General features: G+C 41.2%; 2 protein-coding genes and 1 pseudogene across 7 annotated transcripts; 1 reads left to right on the top strand and 2 right to left on the bottom strand.

Annotated features, from left to right (window-relative positions):
- Positions 1–416: 416 nt before the first annotated feature.
- Positions 417–4,060, top strand: LOC115028617 (adenosine deaminase 2-A-like; annotated as a pseudogene).
- LOC115028553 (probable polypeptide N-acetylgalactosaminyltransferase 8) lies at positions 3,583–10,683 on the bottom strand. 2 transcript variants are annotated; one of them, XM_029462402.1, is made up of 12 exons: positions 10,606–10,683; positions 10,273–10,387; positions 9,565–9,808; positions 9,261–9,427; positions 7,007–7,190; positions 6,606–6,803; positions 5,804–5,918; positions 5,410–5,595; positions 5,167–5,304; positions 4,744–4,839; positions 4,499–4,666; positions 3,583–4,405 (listed from the first exon to the last, which is right to left on the bottom strand). In XM_029462402.1, the coding sequence occupies exons 1-12, from the start codon at positions 10,606–10,608 to the stop codon at positions 4,241–4,243; spliced, it is 1,779 nt and encodes a 592-aa protein (XP_029318262.1). In that variant the 5' UTR covers positions 10,609–10,683; the 3' UTR covers positions 3,583–4,240. The 2 variants fall into 2 exon arrangements, with proteins under 2 accessions (XP_029318262.1, XP_029318261.1); XM_029462401.1 differs by having other exon boundaries at positions 10,273–10,671.
- A 532-nt stretch (positions 10,684–11,215) lies between these two features.
- On the bottom strand, positions 11,216–14,352 carry rad51ap1 (RAD51 associated protein 1). 5 transcript variants are annotated; one of them, XM_029462406.1, is made up of 9 exons: positions 13,993–14,352; positions 13,854–13,900; positions 13,221–13,350; positions 12,618–12,724; positions 12,466–12,546; positions 12,241–12,354; positions 11,962–12,144; positions 11,741–11,878; positions 11,216–11,607 (listed from the first exon to the last, which is right to left on the bottom strand). In XM_029462406.1, exons 1-9 carry the CDS (start codon positions 14,007–14,009, stop codon positions 11,483–11,485), a joined length of 942 nt encoding a protein of 313 aa, XP_029318266.1. In that variant the 5' UTR covers positions 14,010–14,352; the 3' UTR covers positions 11,216–11,482. The 5 variants fall into 5 exon arrangements, with proteins under 5 accessions (XP_029318266.1, XP_029318265.1, XP_029318268.1 ...); XM_029462405.1 differs by having other exon boundaries at positions 11,741–11,881; positions 12,618–12,721; positions 13,993–14,351; XM_029462408.1 differs by having other exon boundaries at positions 11,741–11,881; positions 12,466–12,543; positions 12,618–12,721; positions 13,993–14,351.
- Between the last annotated feature and the right edge of the window lie 10,008 nt (positions 14,353–24,360).

Raw genomic sequence — 24,360 nt, 5'->3', positions numbered from 1 at the left:
ACATGGTATTTGTGAGACAAAAATGCCCCAATTATCCAGTTGCTCCGAGTATTTTGCTGCCGTCTTTCTGTGAGACTGCTGAGCTGAGACGCAGGACACCAGAAGCTCCCTCTTACTTGTAAGTATTGTATGTTTTAGAGTAGCTAGATTTGCTTTTAAAGGTTTTCCTATTTGATTTAGTTTCTGTAAATGATCTGAAGGTTGTTTTTGGTCGACTTCTCTCGTGTATTTTCTTAAATGAAAGCAAAGCAAGACGACGTAGAATGGGCTCTTTCAGCTCCATAATGCAACATGTTATCGTGTTAATGACCCTAAAACAACTTTGTCACATTTTATTTACCCTCAATGCGGCAAAAACGACACCGTGCGACCTCTCAGCCGAGGTAAGAAGACTTTAATGTCATTAGTTCTCACAAAGTATTTCTTTACAGCTCTTGTGAGGGAGTGTGATCCTCCTGTGGCACATGAGGATGTCAATCTGCCAGGCGGTGCTCACTTGTGCGTCCCTTCTGTGGTTTGTAAAAATGACTGATGGGATGCCTGACCCTGCTCAGAGGAACCTGCTGATGCGTCAAGAGGCGTCCAGGCAGACGGGAGGCCAAGTGGTGCTGACGGCGGCCGAGCAGAAGCTGGACCTTTACCTCCATCAGTTGAAGGAGCGAGAGATGTCTGCTGCACTGTTCCCCCCGGCTATCCACTTCTTCAAAGCTAAGCCTCTCATCCAGAAGAGTCCGATCTTCAAACTGCTGCAGAAGATGCCTAAAGGTAATTACAAGCATGGATGAACATACTGTTTTAGATCAACATGAGCACCTCAGAGTTCTGGTTCACCTGCAAAATGACACTGAAGAGACAAAAATGACTCCAAAGTTGCAGAACTCTCCTACTACAAAGATGCAAAATGTCGACAAAGAGACACTAAACAACTTAAAAATATGCACAATAACTACAAAGCTACGCAAAATGTATCTATATCTATATAATCTATAATGTTACATAAAACAACTCCAATGAGGGACAATATTAATACAAATAAAAACTAAATGACTACAAAAATACACAAATTGATGAAAAGGAGATAGAAAATGACTGTAAATGTTAGTTTGAGGTGATATCCTGCTGTTTTGGTGACAGGTGCCGCCCTCCACATCCACACCTCCTCTCTGGTCGGTGTAGAATGGCTGGTGAAGAACGTCACCTACAGGCCGCACTGCTACATCTGCTTCACCTGGGACAGCTCCATCCGTTTCTTGTTTTCCGACCGCCAGCCCTTCCCTCGATGGGACTGCTTCTACTGGCAGCTGCTTGAGACCATGAGAGCCAGAATAGGAGACCCAGCAGACTTTGATAACAGGTCGGGTAATATATTACCTTATCTTACATATTTAAAGTCAAGATATAATCATTTTAAATTTTTAATAATGAAGTTTTTTTTTATTGTTTTTTTTAAATAAAAAATAAAAAATAAATTATTTTTAAATTATTTAAATTTAAATTATTTTTTAAATTATTATTTTTTTTAATTAAAAAAAAAAAAGATTTTTTTTATCCACTTATTGAATTTCGATTTCCATTATTTCTCTCTCTCTTTTCTTGTTAATATTAAGGTATATTATAGGTATTTCCTCTCTATTCTTTTACTTTTAACTGTATTTATGTATAATGTGGCCAGATGTGTTGTGACACTGGTGAATATGGTTCAGAAAAATAAAAATGTTCCTGTTTTATCCATTAAATCAATAAAAGACCTTTTGAAAGAAAGACATAAAGGGGGAACTTAACCCAGAATATTTGTGGTGTTTTCAGTTTAATGCAGCACCTCACACTGTTCACTGAGGATCCAGATGGGGAGTATCCAAGCCAAGAGGTTGTGTGGGAAAAATTTGAGAAAGTGTTCATCGCAGCTGCTGGACTAATCAGCCATGCGCCCGTGCTGAGGGACTACTTCTATACGGGCCTAGAGGAGCTTCTACATGACAACATCATGTATCTGGAACTGAGGAGTGGCCTCTCAAGGGTTCGTGTGTGTTTGTTCACAACTGAACTGAACTCACCCCTTTTTGATTTGCAGATCTGACATTTAATTTCTGCGTTTTAGACGTACGAGCTGGACGGAAGCTTTCACGATAAGGTCTGGACTCTGAAGACGTTTCAGGAAGTTACAAGGAAGTTTACAGCAGATCATCCTGACTTTCTCGGGGCTCGTGTCATCATCGCTGTGCACAGGTACTGATGTTCAAATAATCTCTACAGGGAAGAGACTTCAACAAGACATGTTTACTCTGATTTGAAAGCACGATTACTCCTTATTTGCTTAATTTGAGAGATTGATAGAAACAAAAGCGGCAAAAATGGCATGAAATGGCCCATGTGATACCGTTTATACTGTGTAGTTGTGTAGGTAAAAGTATATTTCCCCTGTAAATTCAGTAACAGAATAAGATGGTTAAGTGGGGACAGCGTGCCATGAATTTAAACTATGATCCGTCCCAGGTTAGACACAACTCTGTAACTTTAATTGATGTTATCTCTTAATGATCTAGTTTCCTGGTATCTTGAGCGTTCTTATCTTTTTGAATGATAGGTCTATTATTGTTGTGTTCTTCAGGGCTCTGAGTGTATCTGAGGTCAAAGCAGCTGTGAAAGAGGCCATTCAGCTGCAACAGGACTTCCCAGATGTTGTTGCAGGATTTGACATGGTACAGTAAGAAGTGAACCGTCTTCTTGAACCTTTAAGTTCTTTTTAAGTATCGTTTGTTGTGATGGTTTAATTTGCGGTGTGGTTAGCAGGTTGGCAGGGAGGACAGTGGGAGGACTCTTTGGTACTTCAGGGAGGCACTTTCTCTGCCAGCTTGAACTGGGAGTCACGCTGCCGTACTTCTTTCACGCCGGGGAAACAGGTGGATTTGACCAAAAGCGTAAAAATAGGCCATTAATTACAAAAAACAGCGCTTTTTAAAATATACTTCGATTCCACTGTTTGTTTGTAGACGAGGAAGGCACCGACGTAGATCAAAACATTCTTGACGCCCTTCTGTTCAACACCACACGCATCGGGCACGGCTATGCCTTGGCACGCCATCCACTTGCCAAAGAGCTTTCTAGGAAAAGAAACGTGGCTGTGGAGCTTTGCCCCATCTCAAACCAGGTGATAACCTGTTACGATATAGGAAAATGCCAAGGGAACTCTCTGGAAGTCCACAGAAAGGATTTGGTCTCTTTGTCTGTCTTCACATATATTAAGTACCTGAATGTGTTTGACCTCCAGGTGCTGAAGCTGGTATCGGACCTACGGAACCACCCTGCAGCTGTGCTGATGTCCGAGGGCCACCCCATCGTGATCAGCTCTGATGACCCGTCTCTGTTCGGCACCACAGGGCCTCTCCTACGACTTCTATGAAGCCTTCGTTGGCATCGGAGGGTTAAAATCAAACCTGGGTACTCTGAAAGAGCTGGCTCTTAACTCCATCAGGTGAGAATCGCTTGATTTGATGCCTCTGTTTTACCGTGAGCATGCAAGAGCCCTGTAGGACTCGCAAAACAACAACAACTCGATTGAGACACGACGCTGCGACCGTTCGCTCTCCCTGAACAGCAACATTTTTATTCCAAGAAACAATCAAAACTTAGCTTTTACACAATGTTCACATTTGCTTACTGTTTATCTTTGGATGTTGGGGGTGTCCCTGAATGCACCAACCAAGAGACTTCTTGAAACTGTAAGCTGCACATGTAACTTCTTATGATGCAAGAAAGTTTTAAGTGTCAGCAGATTGATTTTCATATCAGAATGGAAATCAAAGGCTGTAGGAAGCGAGAAAAGAATGCGATTTCTACATTATGGTGGGAAAACGTACATTTCCCCATATAAGTTTTTTTTTTAGCCGACAATGAACCTTTCCAATAATAATCACTGTAGTTGGAGGAGTTCTGATTCAGAGTGTCTGCCTGCAGGTACAGCTCGCTGCCAGCCCATCTGAAGGACACGGCTCTGGTCATGTGGCAGAACAGATGGGACGCATTCATCTTACATCACTCAGGACAACGCATCCTGTCATAACAATAAAGCAAACATCTATACAACCTTTTAAGCGATTTGAACTCCCGTATCTTTGTTATTGATTGACTGGGCTGTTATATTTGTCAAAAACAATAATTAATTTCACTACTTTGCACAGTTACCAAAAGACAAACCGGTGTTTCACCGAGATGCCGTTTCCGTGCAATAATGGCTCATTCATCATCTCGTCTTCTGGGCCTCGCCCACCAGACTGTGGCCTTTGATGAGATGTTGTATTTTCCAGCGCTGACCGCTGCACCTCTGAACAACAAGTATGTAGACGCCGTCTTCAGCCGTCGCAATCTCCAGGCATCTCTTTGTTTCTCTGTTTTGGATAGGTCCGTCCTGGGGATTTAAACAAAACGCACCATCACAACAATGAAACCACAGACATGACCTCTTTGGTGCAAATGTATATTTAGAAACTGTAATATTTACCTGTTTAAAATCCCACAGTAGGTGGAATTTCTTCTGCAGGGCTATTTTGCACGGGTACAGTCCCGGGTACACTCCAGTGCCGGGGTCCACCAGACAGCGGTTGCTGTTGTACTTGTGAGATTTTATTCCGCCGATGTAGAGTTGTCCATCAGTGCGATAAAAACAGTGCTACACCAAAGAACAACAATTATCCACAGACATAAACGAATAACAGTCCGTGTGCGTGCAGTGATCTCTGAACGTACCTGAGGTGAAGCGTAGTGGCATCCATAAACAATGGGTGTGTTCCCGGGCATTGGGCCTTGGTCAATGCAGAGATCTGGCTTCAGATCACTAATCAGCTGCAAACATGGGCAGAAATAGAAAGTAACACTTAATATTGGCACACGGGCAGAATATATTAATAACTATATACTAATAGTTTGTTCCTACTTTAGTAAATGTTAATCAAACAGAAATAAATAGTACGTTTGGTAGGGACTATTTTCAGCTGCGAATTAATACATATTTGGTTCTCTAGTGCAGCAGGAGTGTGTACGTGTGATCGATAAACTAGTGTTTAATTAATATAGAGTTTCATCCTTCAATCCCTAAACAAAGCCGTCTGTAGGATGAACGTGACGCCGTGAACGTGAATGCGATCACATGTGACATTATTTTCTACTCACCGCTCCATAGCCTAGCAGGTCGTGCAGAGGGTCGAGCATGGGGTAAATGTTATCCAGATACCATTTAAAGGGTTTGCAATTCAGACTCTCTCTCAGCTTTTTCCGCTCTGACACGTCACCAATGTCTATCCCATGATTCTGTGGAGGGGGGGGGGGGGGGGGGGTGATAAGTTATAGGATCTACAGGGTTAGTCATATCCTGAATTGTAATTCATTGTTTATTTTATTAATTAATTCCCTTACTTCTAAGGGAACGTTCCAGGCAATGTTGACGTTGTATTTATATTCATCTAGCCACACCTCTGCCACTCTAAGAGCATTACGCCGCACCATCTTACCCAAGTCTGAGATGTAAGGCTTGGTGGCCCGTTCAATGTGAGCAATTTTAGAGCAAGGTATGACTTCTATGCTTCCTCCGCACAGCCACACCTGCCAAACACAAAAGGGCAAATGTTTGCATATGCATTATGGAAACATACTGTACAGGGGGTCCCAAAGAAACATGCACACGTCACTAATGCTCAAATATACTTTGTCCTTGACACAAACCCTTAACCCTTTTTATTTTATATTCATTCGAAGTAACACAAATTATAAAACAAACGTGGTTGAGTAGAAGTATAAAGTAAAATCTCACCCGAATGCCGAGTTCCACATTTTCCCCACCATATACTTTCATCCCACCATCGAGGCTTCCGATTTCTCCGAAGAACTTGCGATCAGCTACAAGAATCCCCATAATGGAGGGGCTCCTAAAAATTGACAATTTGAAATGAAAAACAGCCACACTTCATGCATTGTCAATGCATTTTATAATACTCACGAGTTAAAGCCCCCAGTGAACAGCTGTTTTACCTTTATTAACATTGTGCCTGATATGAACTTCCCCCCCTTTTATAGGACCTGCATGACTGCATCCCGTCAGTCTGTTGACACTGTACACATCAAGTGTTGTCAAAGCATTTCATATGAAGCACTTTGTCTGCACGAGATCCTGTATCTGTGACATGATAATCCTTGAAATGTATGGTTAGTGGAGGTGACAGCCTGAAAACACCACAAATATGGAAATATTTTGGTGTTAACCTCTTAAGAGGTGGGCGAATTTACCCGAAAATACCTACTAACGACATACCCATGCGGGCCCGCACACGCTAAGAGGTTAAACCTATATTTTTAGAGTAAGTTATGCATATATTTGCAAAATCGCTGTGTATTTTTATGGATAGTGAAGTATTTGTGGATTGTCCTCTGTGGGTAATAACCATTATATAATATAGTCCAATAAAACGTACACATGTTGCATCGTGGTTGTTTAACGTGAACAAGTTAAAAGGTTTTATATTATTAAAAAAGGAACATTGTGGTATTGATTTTCTCTTACAACTCTCAGGATATCTCAAACAATAATGTGTTTTTGCACTTACTCTTAAACTTACTTTCCAGGTTGTGAATCGTCCTTTAAAGCGTACCACTCGGGACGGAAACGCTCGTACATGCACCACAGAGCCCAGTTGAAGGCATCCGCGCTAGGTATGTAGGGAATAAGTGTCAGGTCATCATATCTGACGTTGTCAAACACTGGTGTCAATATCACAGTGCGGTCCTCTTTGATCCGAGTTAACAGTGGTTCTGCCCTGAACACACACACACACACACACACACACACACACACACACACACACACACACACACACACACACACACACACACACACACACACACACACACACACACACACACACACACACACACACACACACACACAGTTTTCAGAAAAAGAAACCATCGTAGCAGAGCAAAGAAAACTGAGGTGACAAATCCCATCACTTAAACCAACCATTGTAAATGGACTTCTATGTGAGCGTCCAAGATGGCCACCACGTCCCCCACAGCCACCTTCCATCCCGACAGTCTGGCCTGGGTGAGGCCGAGCCGCTTGGAGTGCCTGACTCTCTTCACCAGGTCTTTATGCTCCTCGTTGATGAAGTCGATGTATTCATCCAGTTTGTCCATTAAATCATCTGCAGAAAGTAGCGACAGTAATCTGAGCTGCTCGGGATTGTTGAGAAAAGGACTTTAGCTTAGCATTTATATTACACGTTGGCTAGCTGTCACTTCCTGTTTCTAGATTGTATGTTAAACTAACCCCTCTTCTTTAACACAAATATGATGGAGGTATAAATCTCCTCTTCTAACTCACAGCAAGACAATTAATAAGCATTTATCCCAATCTATTCCTGATTAGACATCTTCTCAAGGTCCAGTCACGTTCACTTCAATTGAAGCGTTTCCTGTTTCGAAGTCACTTTTTTACTTTGACTATGAGATCAGATCTCTCAGATGTAAATATCTGAAGCCATCTCGCATCGCTTCATACCACTAGGGCAGGGCTCGGGAACCTATGGCTCGCAAGCTATATATGGCTCTTTTGATGACAGATATGGCTCGCGAGCCATATATGGTTCTTTTGATGACAGATATGGCAGATATCACGAGCCATATCTGTCTTTTGATGACAGATATGGCTCGCGAGCCATATATGGTTCTTTTGATGACAGATATGGCTCGCGAGCCATATATGGCTCTTTTGATGACAGATATGGCTCGCGAGCCATATATGGTTCTTTTGATGACAGATATGGCAGATATCACGAGCCATATCTGTCTTTTGATGACAGATATGGCTCGCGAGCCATATCTGTCATCAAAAGAGCCATATATGGCTCGCGAGCCATATCTGTCATCAAAAGAACCATATATGGTTCTTTTGATGACAGATATGGCTCGCAGACAATTTTGAGCTGACATTTTTTATGATGATTAACAAGTAATAAATAATTATACAGTGTTATTTTAAAGTAAAACATTTAGCAGCGGATTTGTTTTTAGTTATCCCCTCTCCTTTCCTCCGCTCTGTCTCTGACTGCACAGCGCACACACACACACACACACGTGTGTGTGTGTGTGTGTGTGTGTGTGTGTGCGGAGCCCTGCCCTTCGCGAAACAGCTGAGGAGAAACTGCGCAAAGCAAGCAGTAGACCGGGGGTCAAACTCATTCACAGAGAGGGCCAAACACGGTCCACATTTATTGAACAGGATACACATAAAGTGCAAAAAGATATGGAACATATTTAAGTCAACTGCAGACGGGTTGCTGAGCAGTTCAATTAAAATATCTGAGCTGCAAAGTCGGCAAATGGTCTCAGTGCATCAGCATAATGCTGTCAGGAACACAGAGGTGGAGATGTTTGTCAGTGTTTGGAAACACGCAGTGACCAAAGTTTCCTTCTGCATCTGAGTCTCCCACAGGCAGCTCGGCTTATAAAGCTCTCACTGCATCACACATGTCTGTGATCACACGGCCCTGAAGCTGCAGGTTTAACAGTGAGATGCTTCATTATGTCGCACAAACAGTCCAGCTCACATCGTCCCAGAGATCTGTGGTGTCTTTCCCTTTGCTTTCCAAAAACTTTCATTTCATTCACACATTTAGATTCTTCCTCAAATGAATTTCCCTGTGGTTGTGCCATGCATTGATTTACCAAAACTGGCAGGCCAGTTATGACAGACATGATATTTTCTCGCGGGCCGGATATAATAATAATAATAATAATAATAATAATAATAATAATAATAATAATAATAATAAAAAATTGTATTTGTAAAGCGCCTTTCAAAGCTAAAAGCAATCTCAAGGCGCTAAAATGCAGGACAACAACAAAAACAACACCAACAACAACAGACATAAGAGGTTAAATAGGTCATAATTGCCTTGAGTTTGACACCCGTGCAGTAAACACTGAAATATGAGATAAATAACGTTTAGTTTATTTAATAAAAGAGCACGTGTTCAATGCATCACTGATACTGCTATTAGTACTCAGACGTGTTACTCTTAAAAAATGCACGCATAAAGTTATAAATATATGGCTCTCAAGGAAATACATAAACAAATATTTGGCTTTTATGGCTCTCCCAGCCATAAAGGTTCCCGACCCCTGCACTAGGGATAAGATAAGAGAGAAAATATGTCACCAGAGTAATCTACCACAGCCGCATGACAGTAACAGGATGGTGCAGGTCGACCTACCACTACTGCTGTGGTCGTCCACCAGTATGATTTCTTTCAGCAGTCGAGCTGGTGTCTTGTCGATGATGCTGCGGACGGCCCTTTTGATTATAGAAAGAGCTTCATCCAGGTAGATTAACACGATGCTGATGGAAGGCAGATCCTCTGGGTACTTTTTCTCCGCACACCTGTGAGGGGACATGTGTCCCAATGTGTTATGTCTCAAGTATAGAGGTTTATTAATAAAGAAGAATCTGTATTGCTCGGGATTTGTCAGACCATGAAGGGGGGAGTCACCCATCATGTGTGACAGGTGTGGTTTTACCTGGACGGCCTGGTGTCAGGGATCTCTCTGTTGAGGGGCAGCCGGTCACTGAGGAAGGCGTTGTAGCCGTATCTCTGAAACAAACTCTCGGCCTCCTTCTGCTCCTCCTCGGACAGCTCAGCGCCCCACTTGCGGAACAGAGCCGAGTTCGGGTACAGCTTCCTCACCACTTTCCTCTCCTTCTTCTCCTCTACGATGTTCTGCTTCACCACTTCTTTCTTTTCAAGTTTATTCATCATATTGACTGTCGATAAAAGAGCATTTGTTTTACCATCCTTCTGCTTTCTAACCCTATAACATGAACACATAGTCTGTTCTGGTGTTTCTTTCCACTGCTGCAGATTCAATATGTGCAGCCCAGTTTGAGTACATTTTTAAAAAGGAAGAATGCCAAATATTTCCCAGTTTCAAATGCGACAGTTTGCCTCTTTGGGAAATTGTATTGGGCAAATCTTTTGACATTTAAATGAAAAAACATGCAATACATTCATCTAAAGATTATCAGCAGATTAATCGATAATGGAAATCAATGTTAGCTGCAGCCCTATTCAAAATCATGATTAACATTTTCTTGCTACACTTTAATTAGGCCATGTTCATTATATGTTGCAGAATAAAAACTTAATATCTGAAAAAAAAATCTTAATATTTTGGTTTGCAGTCTTAAAATCAAGTTTTATTCTTTGATAAAGAGGGAAAAAGACTCACGCAGCGTGTCGATGTCTGTTTCCATCTTACCCATCCTCTTGAGCATGCCCCGGTCCCTGATGGAGTCATTGTCGTGGGCCCTGTGGCGTCTCCCCGATAGTGTATGAACCTCCCTCTGAATGGAGACGAGGTAAAGAAGAGACCCGACCACAGCAAAAGTCAGAAGTAATCCTTTAATCCGGCCAAATCTCATCCTGGTGCACCTATGCATGTCATGTGTTGCTGTCAAATCTTCTCCTAATAAAGAAGTAATCCACTCAGGTGCTCTCTTTCTTTCCACCCTCTCTGCACACACACACACTTAACCAAATACACTCACGCACTTCGACCCACCATAGCTGAGTTATGTGAAACTAAATTCAAACCACATTTGGCATGAGGTTCAGTCTTCACTCAGCTTCCTCTTCTGCGTTACACCAGGTGTATATCATTAGCTGTAGTTACCTGGGAGGAGCAGGACTATGCAGGTAACAGGTTCTGGACTGACAGGTTTGATGGTCTTGTGAAGAAGCAATTAAAATGACTGTGATGTGAATAGTATGAGTCGAGAACAACTTTCTGTCACTTTAAAATGGTATTTTAAAAAGTATTGGGTTAATATTTAAATATTAGGTTAGGTAAAATCATATAAACACACAGAACAAATAATATTTATTTACTTCACTAACCACCTGCTGAAGGAGATGAATGTATGCCTTGTGCTCCATGTACTGGAGAAATCAAATATTAGTTCATATATTAGTTGCAGGTTTGGTAACACAATCTGCATTCCAGCTCATCTAAACATTTGTTTCTCTCGTTTGTTTGGTCCGTACAAAAACAGGAGACTTCACTTGAATAACATTACAGATTTTCTTTTAACCCGTCATCATCCGTCTCATCCGCAGCTCGTGGTAATCTTAAAATGGACGCGATACTTCCTGGAGATACAGCATACAAAATGAAACTTTAAACAACTTTATTTTTATATGTACACAATATACAGTGTTCGCACACAATAGAAAAATGGGAGAAGCTTTTGAGACTTAAAAAAAAAGGGATGATTTAAACATATTTGCCCAAAGCAGAGAGCATCATGGGAAAATATGTCCTGAAATGTACTTTATATGTATAGTCTTGAAAATAGAAATGAATATTTAGAAGCATCTTTTTAAAATAAAGCTAAAAAGGACAACGCAAAGTGACACATCCAGGGTTATCCACAGACGGGTCAGTGACTCGTGAGGCTGGGGTGAAGAGGTTTGACTCGAACAAGCCGGGACAGTCCGAGCCGTAGACCCTGACCTGGAGACTTCGCTGCTGGACCGGATGACGTGGGACTTCTACCAACTTGAGCTGGGGAGAAGAACAAGTAACATAAGCGTTCAATTAACTGAAACCTCTTCTAAGCTTCTCTAAAAGGTTTTTATTTGAAAGGGATAGTTTGGATTGTTAAACTATCCCTTTAAGTATCACTGCTGGTGTTCACCTGGTGGGTTCCACTTTGGTATTCTGCCCCCTACTGGGCTCAGAGATAATGCAGGTTTCGATGAGGAACCTGTGGACGATGACGCTGGTGCTTTAGGTGCGACTCTGGCTGCTGGAGGACTTCTCACTGGTTGGGAAGCTGCTGTGAGACAAAGCAGTTCTCATTAAATTAAAATTTGACAGCCTGAATCTGAATCTTCTTTCTGGACTTTAAGAACGAACCTGCTGCCTGCGATTTAGACTTCGACGGTTTTAATGGTTGCTTTTCTTTTTTAGAGGCAGGAGGTTGTTTGGTTTTCTCGTTCTTGGTAACTTTCTCCTTTTTTGTTTTGCTGGTTTTCTTCACTGTGAATTCCTCGTCTTCGCTCTCAGCTGGTTCACTGAAATCTTCATCACTTTCCGAATCTGGAAATGTGTTCTGGTTATTTCACTGTTGCAAGGAAAAACAACTAACGAAGCAGAAAACTAATAATTTAGAGAGCGGGATGACAGGGGAACAACCTGGTGTCAGTTTGGGTTTATAGTCTTCATCTTCATCCGTAAGCTTTTTCTTCTCGGTGTTTCTCCGTCTGCAAAATGCTGATGACTCTTTGTCTGATGTGATATCATCCAGGTCTAAAGAAAACAAACGAATTAACAGCAGAACAAGACTAATATATAGTAAGCAGATGGAAATTAAATGTGCTGTAAGAAATGTACAGTGAACAAAAATAAAAGGGAATTTACCCAAAACGACGCAGCAGTTGGACGAGCGCAAAGAGGTCGGATCTGTGTTTTCATCTACTGGAACTTGAACCTTGACATCTCCTTGAGAAATGTAACATTAATTTTCTTAAACAACAGACAATTATAAGGAAGTTTTGAAAGTTAAATCATACCTTTACTGGTGGGCGACTGGTTCTTTATCCCATCTGCATTGTTGAGCGAGGATAACGTAATGGCTGCTTCTAGATCTCTTTCGTGCAACTTCACATCTAATGGGCTTCTGTGAAAAACAGAATTAATGTTGAGAAGATTCGAGTCATGCATGACGTCAGGTCGTGTTTAGGTCGTAACAATGACACAAAACAAATATGGCAGATATAAGATATCCCCATGAGATCTTAGAACTACAATCTACTGTTTATCTGCCAGAGTTTGGTGTGGTTTTAATCCAAAACACACACTATTCCTCATTAAACATACTAAAGTTGTCTATTGCATTACTAATCTTTATTGTCACTGACTTGCGTTATTGCTAGCTGCATGTCTCTTTCTGCATAAGTGGGTTATTTCCTGCCATACAGCTAATACAATGCAGCAGCTGTGCCGCCTGTACTTTCAGTTTTAACATTATATCTGGCTATAGACATCTTTACTTTGTAAACTGTTGGTGCATTTAACCTGAACAAGAATGTGTGTGGATATAGATCTCCACTATTTAATCATCTTGTTGTTTACATGGTCCACATGATGTCACCTTATCTTATTCATTCCTGTACCTGCTCTTCTGGTTCAGTGTGGATGGCGAGTTGGACTCCTGACTCGAGGACTTGCTCGATGATTTCTTGTAATCCTGTTTCACTTCCTCCCTGGCCTTTTTTCTGGGTGGAGCATCAGCAAAATCCTCATCTGTCACAACATGAAGACAGAACATGGCGATATGTTGGTGGTGAGAGAAGTAGAGCTGCAGCGATTAACTAATCGATCGACAGAAAAATATTCACCAACTATTCATTTTCATGCAAAAATGGCAGTTCAGATTTCCTGCCCCTATGTTTTATATTCATATTAAAGTGAATAACTTTGGGTTTTGGACATCACCTTGGGATTTGAGACTGGGATGGACATTTTTCACTTTATTTTACATTTTATAGACCAAATGATTAACCTTTTAATCTAGAAAATAATAGGATGATTGATCGATAGTGAAAATAAATTGCATCTGTCTATATGTACCTCTTGTAACTGCCCCCTAACCAGGACAAAAAACATGAATGAACAGTACTTGTAAAACAGTTAACTGTTGACCTCAAATGTCACATTGTGCAGTTTAGTGTGAATGACTTGGAAATGACTACAGAAATGCAGATGTATAAGTAGCATTGGTAGATTAAAAGGTCATAACTTCTCACCGTCACCACAGTCCTTCTCTTCAGAGTAATTCACAACCTTTGTCTTCCTGCGTGTAAACAGTAAACACCGTGTCAACATTCAATAAACATGAACAACATCGGGCAGAGAAAAGGACCACGAATAACGTGGTTCACAAACCTTGGTGGTCGGTCCATTGCTTGTAAAGTTGAGAGCTTCTGTTAGCTGGAGAAGCTAATGTTTGTTAGCTGGAGAAGCTAACGTTTGTTAGCTGGAGAAGCTAACGTCTGTTAGCTGGAGAAGCTAACGTCTGTTAGCTGGAGAAGCTAACCTAGCTTTAATAGTTTCCAATGATAACATGCGTCCGATCATTCACCGAGTGTCTACTATAGCTAACTAATACGTTAAATGTTGCTATCTAATTAATATTAGTTACACAACAACCAAGTGAAGCGTTTTTATTTTGCTTTCAACCAGCCCGCCTGAACCGAGGAGGAGAAGTGACGTTGTGTGGACCAATTTGACGAATACCTGGCAGCAGATTCGTGTATTCAGATGAATTTATATATATCTATTGTAGCTTTTCTAAAAAAAATAAGACTGAAGCAGAAAATGGTAACCGGTAGAAGGCCTTATGTTAAAAATGAATAATTACTTAAGTGGCACTTTTCTCATATTTTTCAGAAAAATTGAATTTGTCGAATCTGCTTCTGGTAAATCCTTTGGAGTTATTCATAGTGTCATATCTCTGGAGTGGAAGATCTGTGCTCAATCTGGTTAGTCATTTTGTGTTTTTGGACATTTGAACGTTTTGAAGGAAGTATTGTATATTTAAGTATAGGGTCTTAATATGTATTGTTAAATAATGTTGCTGTGTTGTGGCTGTGAACAGCTACCAGCACTAGTTTAAATGTATACAAACAGAGGAACTGTATTGATCCCATAAGGATACAGGTAATAATGTTCATATTAATATAAGTCAACGATGACATTTTGTTGTGTGCTGATACATTAAAACAAACCAGAATGCAGATAGTTAAGCTAGCAAGCCACTTTAATTTGCCCTCATATAACTCAATAGTTTAATTAAAATGTAACCTATATACAATCGCTGTGATTGCTGCACCACAAATGCAATTAAAATCACTAAAAGAAAACAAATGAATTCGTGAAACACATAGGGACTATATGCAACTAAAATGTTATTATCTGCTCATCTTATTATGCATTATTATGAGAACATTGAAAAGTTCCCATCACAATTGTTTATTTTGTCCAAACATATTCATATGGGCACATATGTTGGCAGATATATAACAAGAAATGTAATTCATAAAATGCCAGATATACTGTATCTATGAGGTCATTTAAACAGTATCTTCATTACACAATTTGTCCAGCAGAGAGCACACAAAAGTATATTTTTCCATCTATGAAATGTAGTTTTTGTTATATTCCTGCCTGACTCTTTATTTTCAAACAGTTACATCTGACATATTTCTTAATTGCATTTATTGTAGTTTTTTTCTGTTCTATATGTGTGTGTCTTGTTTATGCACATGTCTTGTTTGTGAACAACTTGCCAATAATCCTGTGTCTCCATTTGCAGGCCACGGCCGTGTCATCTATGCCCATGAGTGAGTTCAGTCAGCAGTCCAGCAGATGGCAGCAGGAGTCTGATGCTTCAGGGCTTCACATCACAGAGGTACAGACTCTGACCTGCTGATTGACATGAACATGACATGTCTACAGCCACCCAGTCGCCCACTCTCAGGGCGGAAGCAATCTCGGCTCCCTCTGAAGTGCAGCAAAAGGGAAATCGCTCCGTTTTTAAGGGTTGTCATTTTCCAGTTTGTGAGTGGGAGGTTGTCGGCTGCGGTTTGTCACACAGTGGACCTGGATTGAAACGTCTTGAAGGGTGTGATGTTCCGTGTCTTCGGACCCAGACAAGGGAGGAAGACATGCAGCCGTGGGGCCAAAGGGCCGTGTGGTCACACATTCCTAAACTCCTCCAGCGCGGCCTACAGCCATGACCAAAATATCAGATCCAGTTACGCAAACACTGCGGTCACAACATCACGCTTACGTTCACACATATAGATGTTATATATTGTTCTCCAGATAATATTAATAATAATACTAATAAGCAGCTCTATACTGAAGGTACCCATGAGATTACAATCACATTTATCTGGCACTTCTCCGTCTCTTTTTTCAGTACAGGGGAGGGTTTAGATTTATGTTGCGCCATCCTGTATGTTCCCAAACAAAGGCACATGGAGAGCAGAATGCAGTGCATATATATATATATATATATATATATATATATATATATATATATATATATATATATATATATACCTCCTAGTTTATGACTCTGGTAAAACAGACGCACTGAAAGTTGTTCCAAGTTAAACATATTGAGGTATGTGATGTTAAATGTTCAAAATAAGTGCGTATTGTATATTTAGTTCATATACATTTGTACTCAGTGGTACACACATTTCAATATTTGAATGTGCTGCATTGCTGTAAGCACTGGGTTTTGAAAGAACAAAATAAATAAAGGTTATTATTATTATTGATAATAATAATAAAATGTATGGTACAAGTATAATAACTGCCATCAAAAACATTATGTGTTCTAATTTATTTCACCAATTGTTAAATTGGTGAGAAGTACTGGAAATAGTCTGGATTAGTTAAAGTACATATATGATTTATACATATTTTGTGCAGAATTAAATATGAAGTTGCACAGCAAGATAAGGTCATGCAAGTATTTTTATAACTAACTGATTTGCCACATATTTAATTAGTTTTGTTAGATCAAAATATTAAGTTATATACACCTGTCTCGAAATATTTCACAAAACCATAACTGTGATTTGTATCCGTGGCAGCCAGTATTACCAGACTGCAATTAGATCTCCAGCTGGGCTCGTTGGCATTCATGAGGTCATCGGTGGTCTTAATTTGAGTTTGTTAGTTGGAAGTGGTCAGGAGGCAGTTTTCCCCCTCAACCACTGATGTGAATGCCATCATTATGTACTGTACAGCATCCCAGAGTGGTAGTTTGTGTGGGGCTCTCTCAGTCCAGCGCCGTTGTCCTTGTATGGTTGTTCCGCAGGTGGAGACTGCGCTGTTGTTATTTACATTCCACGCAGAGCAGAGAAAAAATAGATCGGTTCTTTAGTAGTGAGATATTTTAGTTAAGATGCAAAATATTCTCGTGTTTTGCAGGAATGAGAGGTGATTTGTTCCATCATTAAAACACTGTGTTATTATGCTGCAAGTTGGATGTATGTATAGCTCTTCATGAAGACAAAATGTTCTGTCAATGAGAGGATTCATTGCCATTCTGCAGTTATTTACAAGCCTCAATCTAAATATGTCTCGAAGAGTTCCTAAGTTTTTCGGATATCCGGCGGCGTTGCAGTGTCAGTGTGGTGTTGTTATTGTAACCTAGAAATGGCCTCGGACCAGTGGCAACCACAGCTCAGCCACACAGCCACGGCTTCAGCCAGCGAACCAGAATGGGCAGACAGATCTGTCAATCAGTGACTTCCGGAGTTTGTTTTTTAAGACCATGTCTTCTTAAGTGCATGCTTTCACTGACTTTTCTTTCTGGAGTACACACACGCGGCAGCCACAAAGCTAATTGCGCAGGAGATGAGAGACCAGAGAGGAACAATCACAAAGAGAGTTTAGTGTGGGCTTGTGACTGCTCCATCTTGACACAGCACAACCCACAGCAATGCAAAAAGTGATTTAGATTAAGAAACTGACTTTTGCACAAGTAATTGTGATTGTTTAACTGACATGTGTCACTGACATTGGGTGTCATAGTCATAGTGAGTGTCTGTGTGTTAAGCTTTGTGTGGCTCCAGACACATCTAATAAATTGTCCTTAAGTGATGTCACTTGAGTCACATGTTTGACAAAAGATCTGGAGATGTTGAGTTAAGAAGTGAGTTTACCAGACCTCTGTAGCCCAAGGCTAGCATAACACACTCAAATCTTGGACCAAACTGTCAGCAGCTGGGTTGCATTGTGGGTGATGTAGGCGCCAGGTGTTGGCGAGGAAGAATAATGCATAAAAAAGACAATATTTTTTTTTTATTCTTGACCTTTCTGATATCTTAGTGACCCTGACCTTAGTTTGGGAACTGCTGGGCTTGAGCAAAACAGTAAGACTGCACAAGAGCCATCATGCCTTGAAAGCCGATGTGCTGAATCATCATGACAAGACGTTGCTGCTTGTGTTTATGGGCAGTGTTATTGGCAATATCAGGCACTGGATCAGGAGTCCGCAGTGTGATTATATGTGTTGACAAGACGGCAGGGATATAAAAAGCATCAAAGGGCCGGCAATAATTCAACGCTGCCACTTTTAAACCATGACACCATTCAAAATAGCATCTGTAACGCAGCATTGTTTCCTGCGCTCCAGCGTGGCACTTGAAGGGCACACGGGGAGCAGTCTCATTAGGACGACCTTTTAACAGGGAGGTCACGAGCAAAAGGACACGAGAGAGAAGCACATGAGATCTCAGAGACTTATGTCGCGTCATGCCTGGGATGCACAGCGCTCACTACCGCCTCGTTTGTTGATGGATCAGCTGTATCAGATTCTCTGTTGTACATTTCCCACAAAGTACTCTGAACAAAACACACGGCCATCTTTGATAACCAATAAGTGTCCACATACTTTTGACAGCAGCACTTACTGTAGCCTTGTTTCCCCACAAGGAACTGTACTGCTTAATGAACTTGTGATCTGTGTCAGATCAGAGTTTGAAGAGTTATTGTAGTCTATAGCTCTGGCTCACTGGTACATTAGTAACCAAATGATGCCCTGAGGTTATTTTATTTTGCTATTCCACTGAGACTCACTAGCTGCAATGCAGGGGATGACACAGTTTTCTTTACTATGTTTAGCTGAGCACCTGCACAAGCACATTATGCATCAGATGAAGCTAATGTGTGGTGTTTTTTGCATTTTATTCCCATTCCAAATAAATGTACTTCCCACAAGTTGTATTCAAAGTAAAGTGACATTGATCCCAGCCACACCACATGCCAGCTTCTCAGTGCTGCAATGCAGTGAGTTATCGCTCAGACCGGCACAGGGTGTCTTCTCCTCTGTTTGACACCAGAGGGCGATGTCCACATGTGAGAGTCATGGGCTCAGTTTGTTTTTGTACAAACTGGAACTTTCTTCAGTAGTTCTGACAATCATCTAAAATTAAAATATGTTGCACAAGCCCTCTCCACTACACCGTGCTTTATTAACCCAACATGTTCAGCTCTCTTGCCTCTTCAGGGTGGTGTCTGTTTCCACACATACAGTCCATTGATCAAAATCAACAATACCATACAAAATAAAAGACTTACTTATAGAATACTTACACTTTTTGGGAATATATATATATTATTTTGTATCTCTCCTTCATTTTCAATGTATAATTTCATGACAATTGTACAAAATTAATAATAAGGCTTCAGCATATACATTTAAAATGATAAATGTTTTAATTTGTGTTGAAATTGTGGTTTTGATTATCATTCCTGTGGTGATAACATTTTAATCTCCAGTAGTGAGATCTGTAATAAGAAGAAGTTTTACAAAAACCTGCTTTTCACAGAGGTTGTGCTCCATCCTCATCTCGTCCCCCTTGTCGTTCCACACCTGCCCACCAGGCGTCACCACTGAGTTTCCCGCTCCGCTCATCGTCTTTACCCATTTTTAATTGGTCACTGTGTGCCAGGTCATTTTGGTTCCTAGTTGTTACCAGGAGCCTGAAACTGAAGCAGCTAAATGGAACTCAGCCATCGTCAATTTTATCATTTACACCTGACTTTTTACTACGACAAGTCAACATGTCTGACGTGAAAATAGCCTTTCTGCTCATCCTTTGACGGCGGCCTCGTTGCCTTTTGACCCAGTTAAGAGAGTTCTTTCCACGCCTGTTTATTCCTCTAGTGACCTTTGGGTGTTGTAAAGGTAAAAATAGTCTTTGTTGTTTGAAACTTTAAAAAAAAGTCTAAGATAGTGCTAAAGAGACAACATCTCACATTGTTGGTTTGAACACCTGTTGGCCTTTTATCCCTATTATCCGATATTTTATTGAATAAATAACTTTGTTCATTTAAATAATCAACCAAAATGTTGAAAATGAAAATACTTTGTTCCAGAGCAGGCCGATCCTCCCCCACAAAGGTAGCGTAGTACGGTAGAAGGAAACTCTCCTGGGTAAACCACAACTTGCCACTGATTCTTCTGGATCATTCTTGAATATCATTTTGTGTTCGTTGCTCTCCAGGACAGAACCTTTGATCAACTCCTTGTGGGTTTAGATTTCATCCAGCAGGGGCCGTGACAAAAATAAATGATCTGCTCTTTGTTGTGCTGGCCGAATGACAGCAGCTCCGTCCAGGATGACTCACTCTCTCAAGCAGCGTGCCATTCCTGACACTCTCCTCTACCCATCAGCCAAATTGCCTTGATCCTCCACTTATTGCCGCCTCTCGCCCACCCTCACCGTGGAGCAAGGTGGTCGCATCCTCGGGGGCCGGCGGCACTCTTTACATCCCATAGGGGTGAGAACGTGCAAAGCAGTGAGCAAATGTGTTGAGAGAATTCCTCACATTCTCCTGCTCGGTCCCGGTGGCCTGGCTCGGTGTTGGGTTCCTGGGAGAGAGGGAAGAGGAGCCAGGGGGGAATCGGCTGCCGACTCAGCAGCTGACACCTCCTCTGATCTCTATCTCTTCCTACAGTCATAAACCAAACTGTGTGACTTTTCAGCATGGCGGCCACGTAAACAGAGTTTTCCTCGTGGACTCGAGTAAGGCTGCCAGTTTTTGCCTCGAAGGAGCAGTTGGTTATGGCGAGGATGTGGCTTTGACCAAACCTCAGCCTCAATGTTCCCGTATCTCAAATTTGGTACTGTGGAGAGAAAAACAAGAGAAAAACATGGAAGACTTCTAAGAAAATTACTTCATTGCTTTCAGGAAGACTGTTCCCCTTTGAGTCTAATACTTTCATCACACTGATACATATCTACTTATCCACAGAAATGTGTTTCATGTAATGGGTTTGTTGGCAGGTGTTATTGCAGTAATGGTTTTCACGGAGCCTGAACCAACGGGCCTTAAATCTGCCCCGTAAAATCGTATTCCGACCAATTTTTAGGGCTAAGGATTTTCGGAATAGACGACCCTGCTGAGCTCGCACACGTCAGGGCGATACTGCTCAGAAAACCGTTTGATCACATCTTGTTGAACAGACTTTTTCACATGGTTCAGGTCTCTTGGGTCGCGATGTGATTACTGAGCTTAAATGGAGATCAATGGCCATGATCCGTATCACCCAGAGTGCGCGGCTCTCTATGGCTTTCACTCGGTTCGCTGCATTTGATGATTATTATTATTATGAGTTGCAGATACATTTATCTAATAGATTCATTTACTAATCATTCAAGTCTCGGTGTGTCCTGGCTTTCTGAAGCTAAATGTTTGAGTTTACGACGGTTCAGTTTCTCTGGTTGCTGCTGCCGTGCACATTTAGAGGTAGTCTGGTGCATTTCCTCACTCTAACCACCTCAGATGTTTTTGCTAAATGCTTTGCCAATAGTCCTCCAAACAATCTAAAGACAGATGGCTCTTGTTTTAGTATATCTTACGGACATGAACATAAAAATTGCTGTGTCATTGGTTGGGATTTGTAACCGGTGTTAAAGTCACCTCTGCCTCTTTTTTCCCTTAGTCACTCTACGCCCAATTTAGCAGCAGTCACATCTTTCTCTGCAAGGTGCACAAGCTGTACCCTTGAAAAGATATTTTTACTGGGAACGCTCCCTTCTGACAGGCTGCTCTTTGTCTCTGTGCAGCTCAAGGCTTAACACAATAATAATGAAAGAAGCAGAACAGGTCTCTTAATATATTTCAGCTCCTCCGTATGTTGTAGGAACAAGGCATGCCAGTTAGTATCAGGTTCCCAGTGGATTTGTTTTCTCCACTGTGTCTTCACAAAGCAGCATTGGGGAAAAAAGCAGTGCAGTTTTTTGGCTGTTGAATTAAACATTAGCTTGTTCAGCAAAAATCTGAACCCCCCCCCCCCCCCCCCCCCCTCAAGCTCCTTTCAGGGGTGTTACTATTGTACAAGCCGCTGCTCCATTGGATCAATGAAATCCAATTGTTTACGATCGATCTGCTCGCTGCTCGGGAATGTGAAGTTTTGTCCTTATTTCATCTCATTTTAATATTGTTTATGAATAATATAAATGTACGGCTGTAGTCTCTATGTGGAGGCCTGTGCAGCCTCGGTTGTGTCGACTACGTGCATGCACAGATGGACTGAGTATTATTGCCCATCTATGCCAGCGATTCTGATGTCATTCCAGGGAAATCCCCCCTCGATCTCTGGGTCTCCCCAGCTGTTCTTTCAATCTCGTCTGTTAAAGCCCCCGTTAATAAAACAGTAATTGAAAGAGCTTTGCGTCCTCCTGTATCCAGTTACTTACACTTTGGTAATATGCACAAAAGCTGTTTGTATGGCTATTCCCTCTGGTCCATTCTCTGATTGATGTGTGTGTGTGTGTGTGTGTGTGTGTGTGTGTGTGTGTGTGTGTGTGTGTGTGTGTGTGTGTGTGTGTGTGTGTGTGTGTGTGTGTGCACTAAATAGATCCTATAATTGCAACAAAGACAGCTGACCTGACAATAGTAAACTGCACTTTTCTCTTGCTCTAGTTCCTGGTCTTCTTCTGAAGCTCTAATCATTGCGAGAAGTTAATTAGCCGTGTTATGTGGGCACGTTTCCATCTACCTCTCCACTGCGTCTTCAAAAGCTCCACTCTGTCTTGCTCCTTGGAATGTTTTCTGACATTGCTTGATATATAAATATCACATTAGTATACTTGATATGTAATATGTAAATGAATAATTACGATAAGTGGCATCTTGCTGTGCATTTGCTTCAGATTTAATAAAAAGGTGTGATTACCAAAAGGCAGCCTCAGCCATTATAACAGTATTAGCTGAATTAATCTGGACAGCTCAGCAGCGTCTCATTAACGGTGCCCACTCTCTCCATTGATTGAAGTTACACTCTGTCAATAATCCAGGAGTTTTGTCTATTCAGGCTGTTGGTTGCCTTGGATTGCATCGTCATGTGCTTACACAGCAAATCATTAATTCGCTGGTCCGGTAGGGTCCAGTGTATCTGCCAGTCCAGTGGGACTCAAAGGTCCTGCTCTTCTCTTTTAGTTCATGCACACGTTCTTCATGTATTACCTATAGAAATATAGAAATATAGTTGTATCTTTAAGTATTTCAATACATGTACCTGCAACTTTTTTTTGTAATGACTGTCAGCATATATAAATACATTTCTGTTGCAGTTGACATATATCTCCACATTGTAGGATATATGTTTGTTTGCTTGTTGTTTTTACATAAGGCTTGTCGAGCCCCTGCTGTTTATCAGCAACATGGCCTCTCTGGTTGCTAAGGTGGGCTCGAGGCTCCCTAGCAGCCTCGAGCACCTCGGGGCCCCAGAGCCTGGTGCTCTGTGACGTGTTGGGAATTCCCCTGAGCCTTCGTCACCGTGCAGGAACGGGATGCAAACAGGGATGTAAAGGAGGGTGAACCCAGTGCACTCAAATTCAACTTGTTTTTATTTGCCACATTTTTGACAAATAATGTTTTTGTTTTTTTGAAGAGAAATGGTGATTTCTGCTTTATTTGAATCATCGACTGGATAGTTTCCCACATTTAATTCACCGCTTTATTTATGTACTTGAATTCAAAACAATGCCATGCATTTAATTCCCTTAGTTTATATTATTCTTTTATTTGCAGGGTGTGTTACTTATAATAATAATAATAATAATAATAATAATAATAATAATAATAATAATAATAATAATAAAGCGCAATCTGACCAGGCAAAATGTCTGGTTGTGTAAACTTCCTGAACAAACAGCTAAGGAAGTGTCAGACAGATTGCCATTTGCTCTCCTGTGACTGGCTGTGACTGTTTTTACACCTTCCTTCTAAATAAGGCAGCAGGCTGCCAGGACATATGACCACCGTCCCGATTTGGGTTCTGGACACAGTATCCATCCATCCATCCCATGATTGCTCAACACCAATGAAAGTCACACACACGCAGACACACACCCACCCACCCACCCCTCCTGCAGGTCTCCCATGTGAGGAAGAGCTGTGTCAGGTCAGCCACAATTAGCCACAGGAAAACTAAGAGAACAGGTTAGATTACTTTCAAAATAAAAGCACTTAGGGGAAATATTAGGGACCTTGATTGTATGTTAAATCATAGACTGTTATCTGCAGAAAATACTGTTCCTTTAATATGTAGTCCTATCTCCACCCTGGATACATTCTTCTTGTCTCAATCTACCGAGTGCTGCAACTAACAATTATTTCAACTATGAAATGTATATAATGTAACGTCTTTAGATGTTTATGAAGCCCAAAGAGAGTTCCCAGTTAAAGCAGCAGATCCTTATATTAAAGAAGGTAGGA

This window comes from Cottoperca gobio, chromosome 23 (assembly GCF_900634415.1).
Source record: "Cottoperca gobio chromosome 23, fCotGob3.1, whole genome shotgun sequence".
NCBI lineage: Eukaryota > Metazoa > Chordata > Actinopteri > Perciformes > Bovichtidae > Cottoperca > Cottoperca gobio.
This window is presented reverse-complemented; position numbering and strand designations above follow the sequence as displayed.

What these genes read in the sequence shown, in the direction of transcription:
- rad51ap1 (XM_029462403.1), bottom strand. An exon ending in TAAACCCAAACTGACACCAG is followed by an intron (nt 12,145 to 12,240) that starts GTTGTTCCCCTG and finishes ACACATTTCCAG; the next exon opens with ATTCGGAAAGTGATGAAGAT. An exon ending in GTCTAAATCGCAGGCAGCAG is followed by an intron (nt 11,882 to 11,961) that starts GTTCGTTCTTAA and finishes TTTGTCTCACAG; the next exon opens with CAGCTTCCCAACCAGTGAGA.
- LOC115028553 (XM_029462401.1), bottom strand. Translation starts at nt 10,483, where the DNA reads ATGCATAGGTGCACCAGGATGAGATTTGGCCGGATTAAAGGATTACTT. An exon ending in CCTGACACCAGGCCGTCCAG is followed by an intron (nt 9,428 to 9,564) that starts GTAAAACCACAC and finishes GTCCCCTCACAG; the next exon opens with GTGTGCGGAGAAAAAGTACC. An exon ending in TACTGTGGGATTTTAAACAG is followed by an intron (nt 4,406 to 4,498) that starts GTAAATATTACA and finishes TTAAATCCCCAG; the next exon opens with GACGGACCTATCCAAAACAG.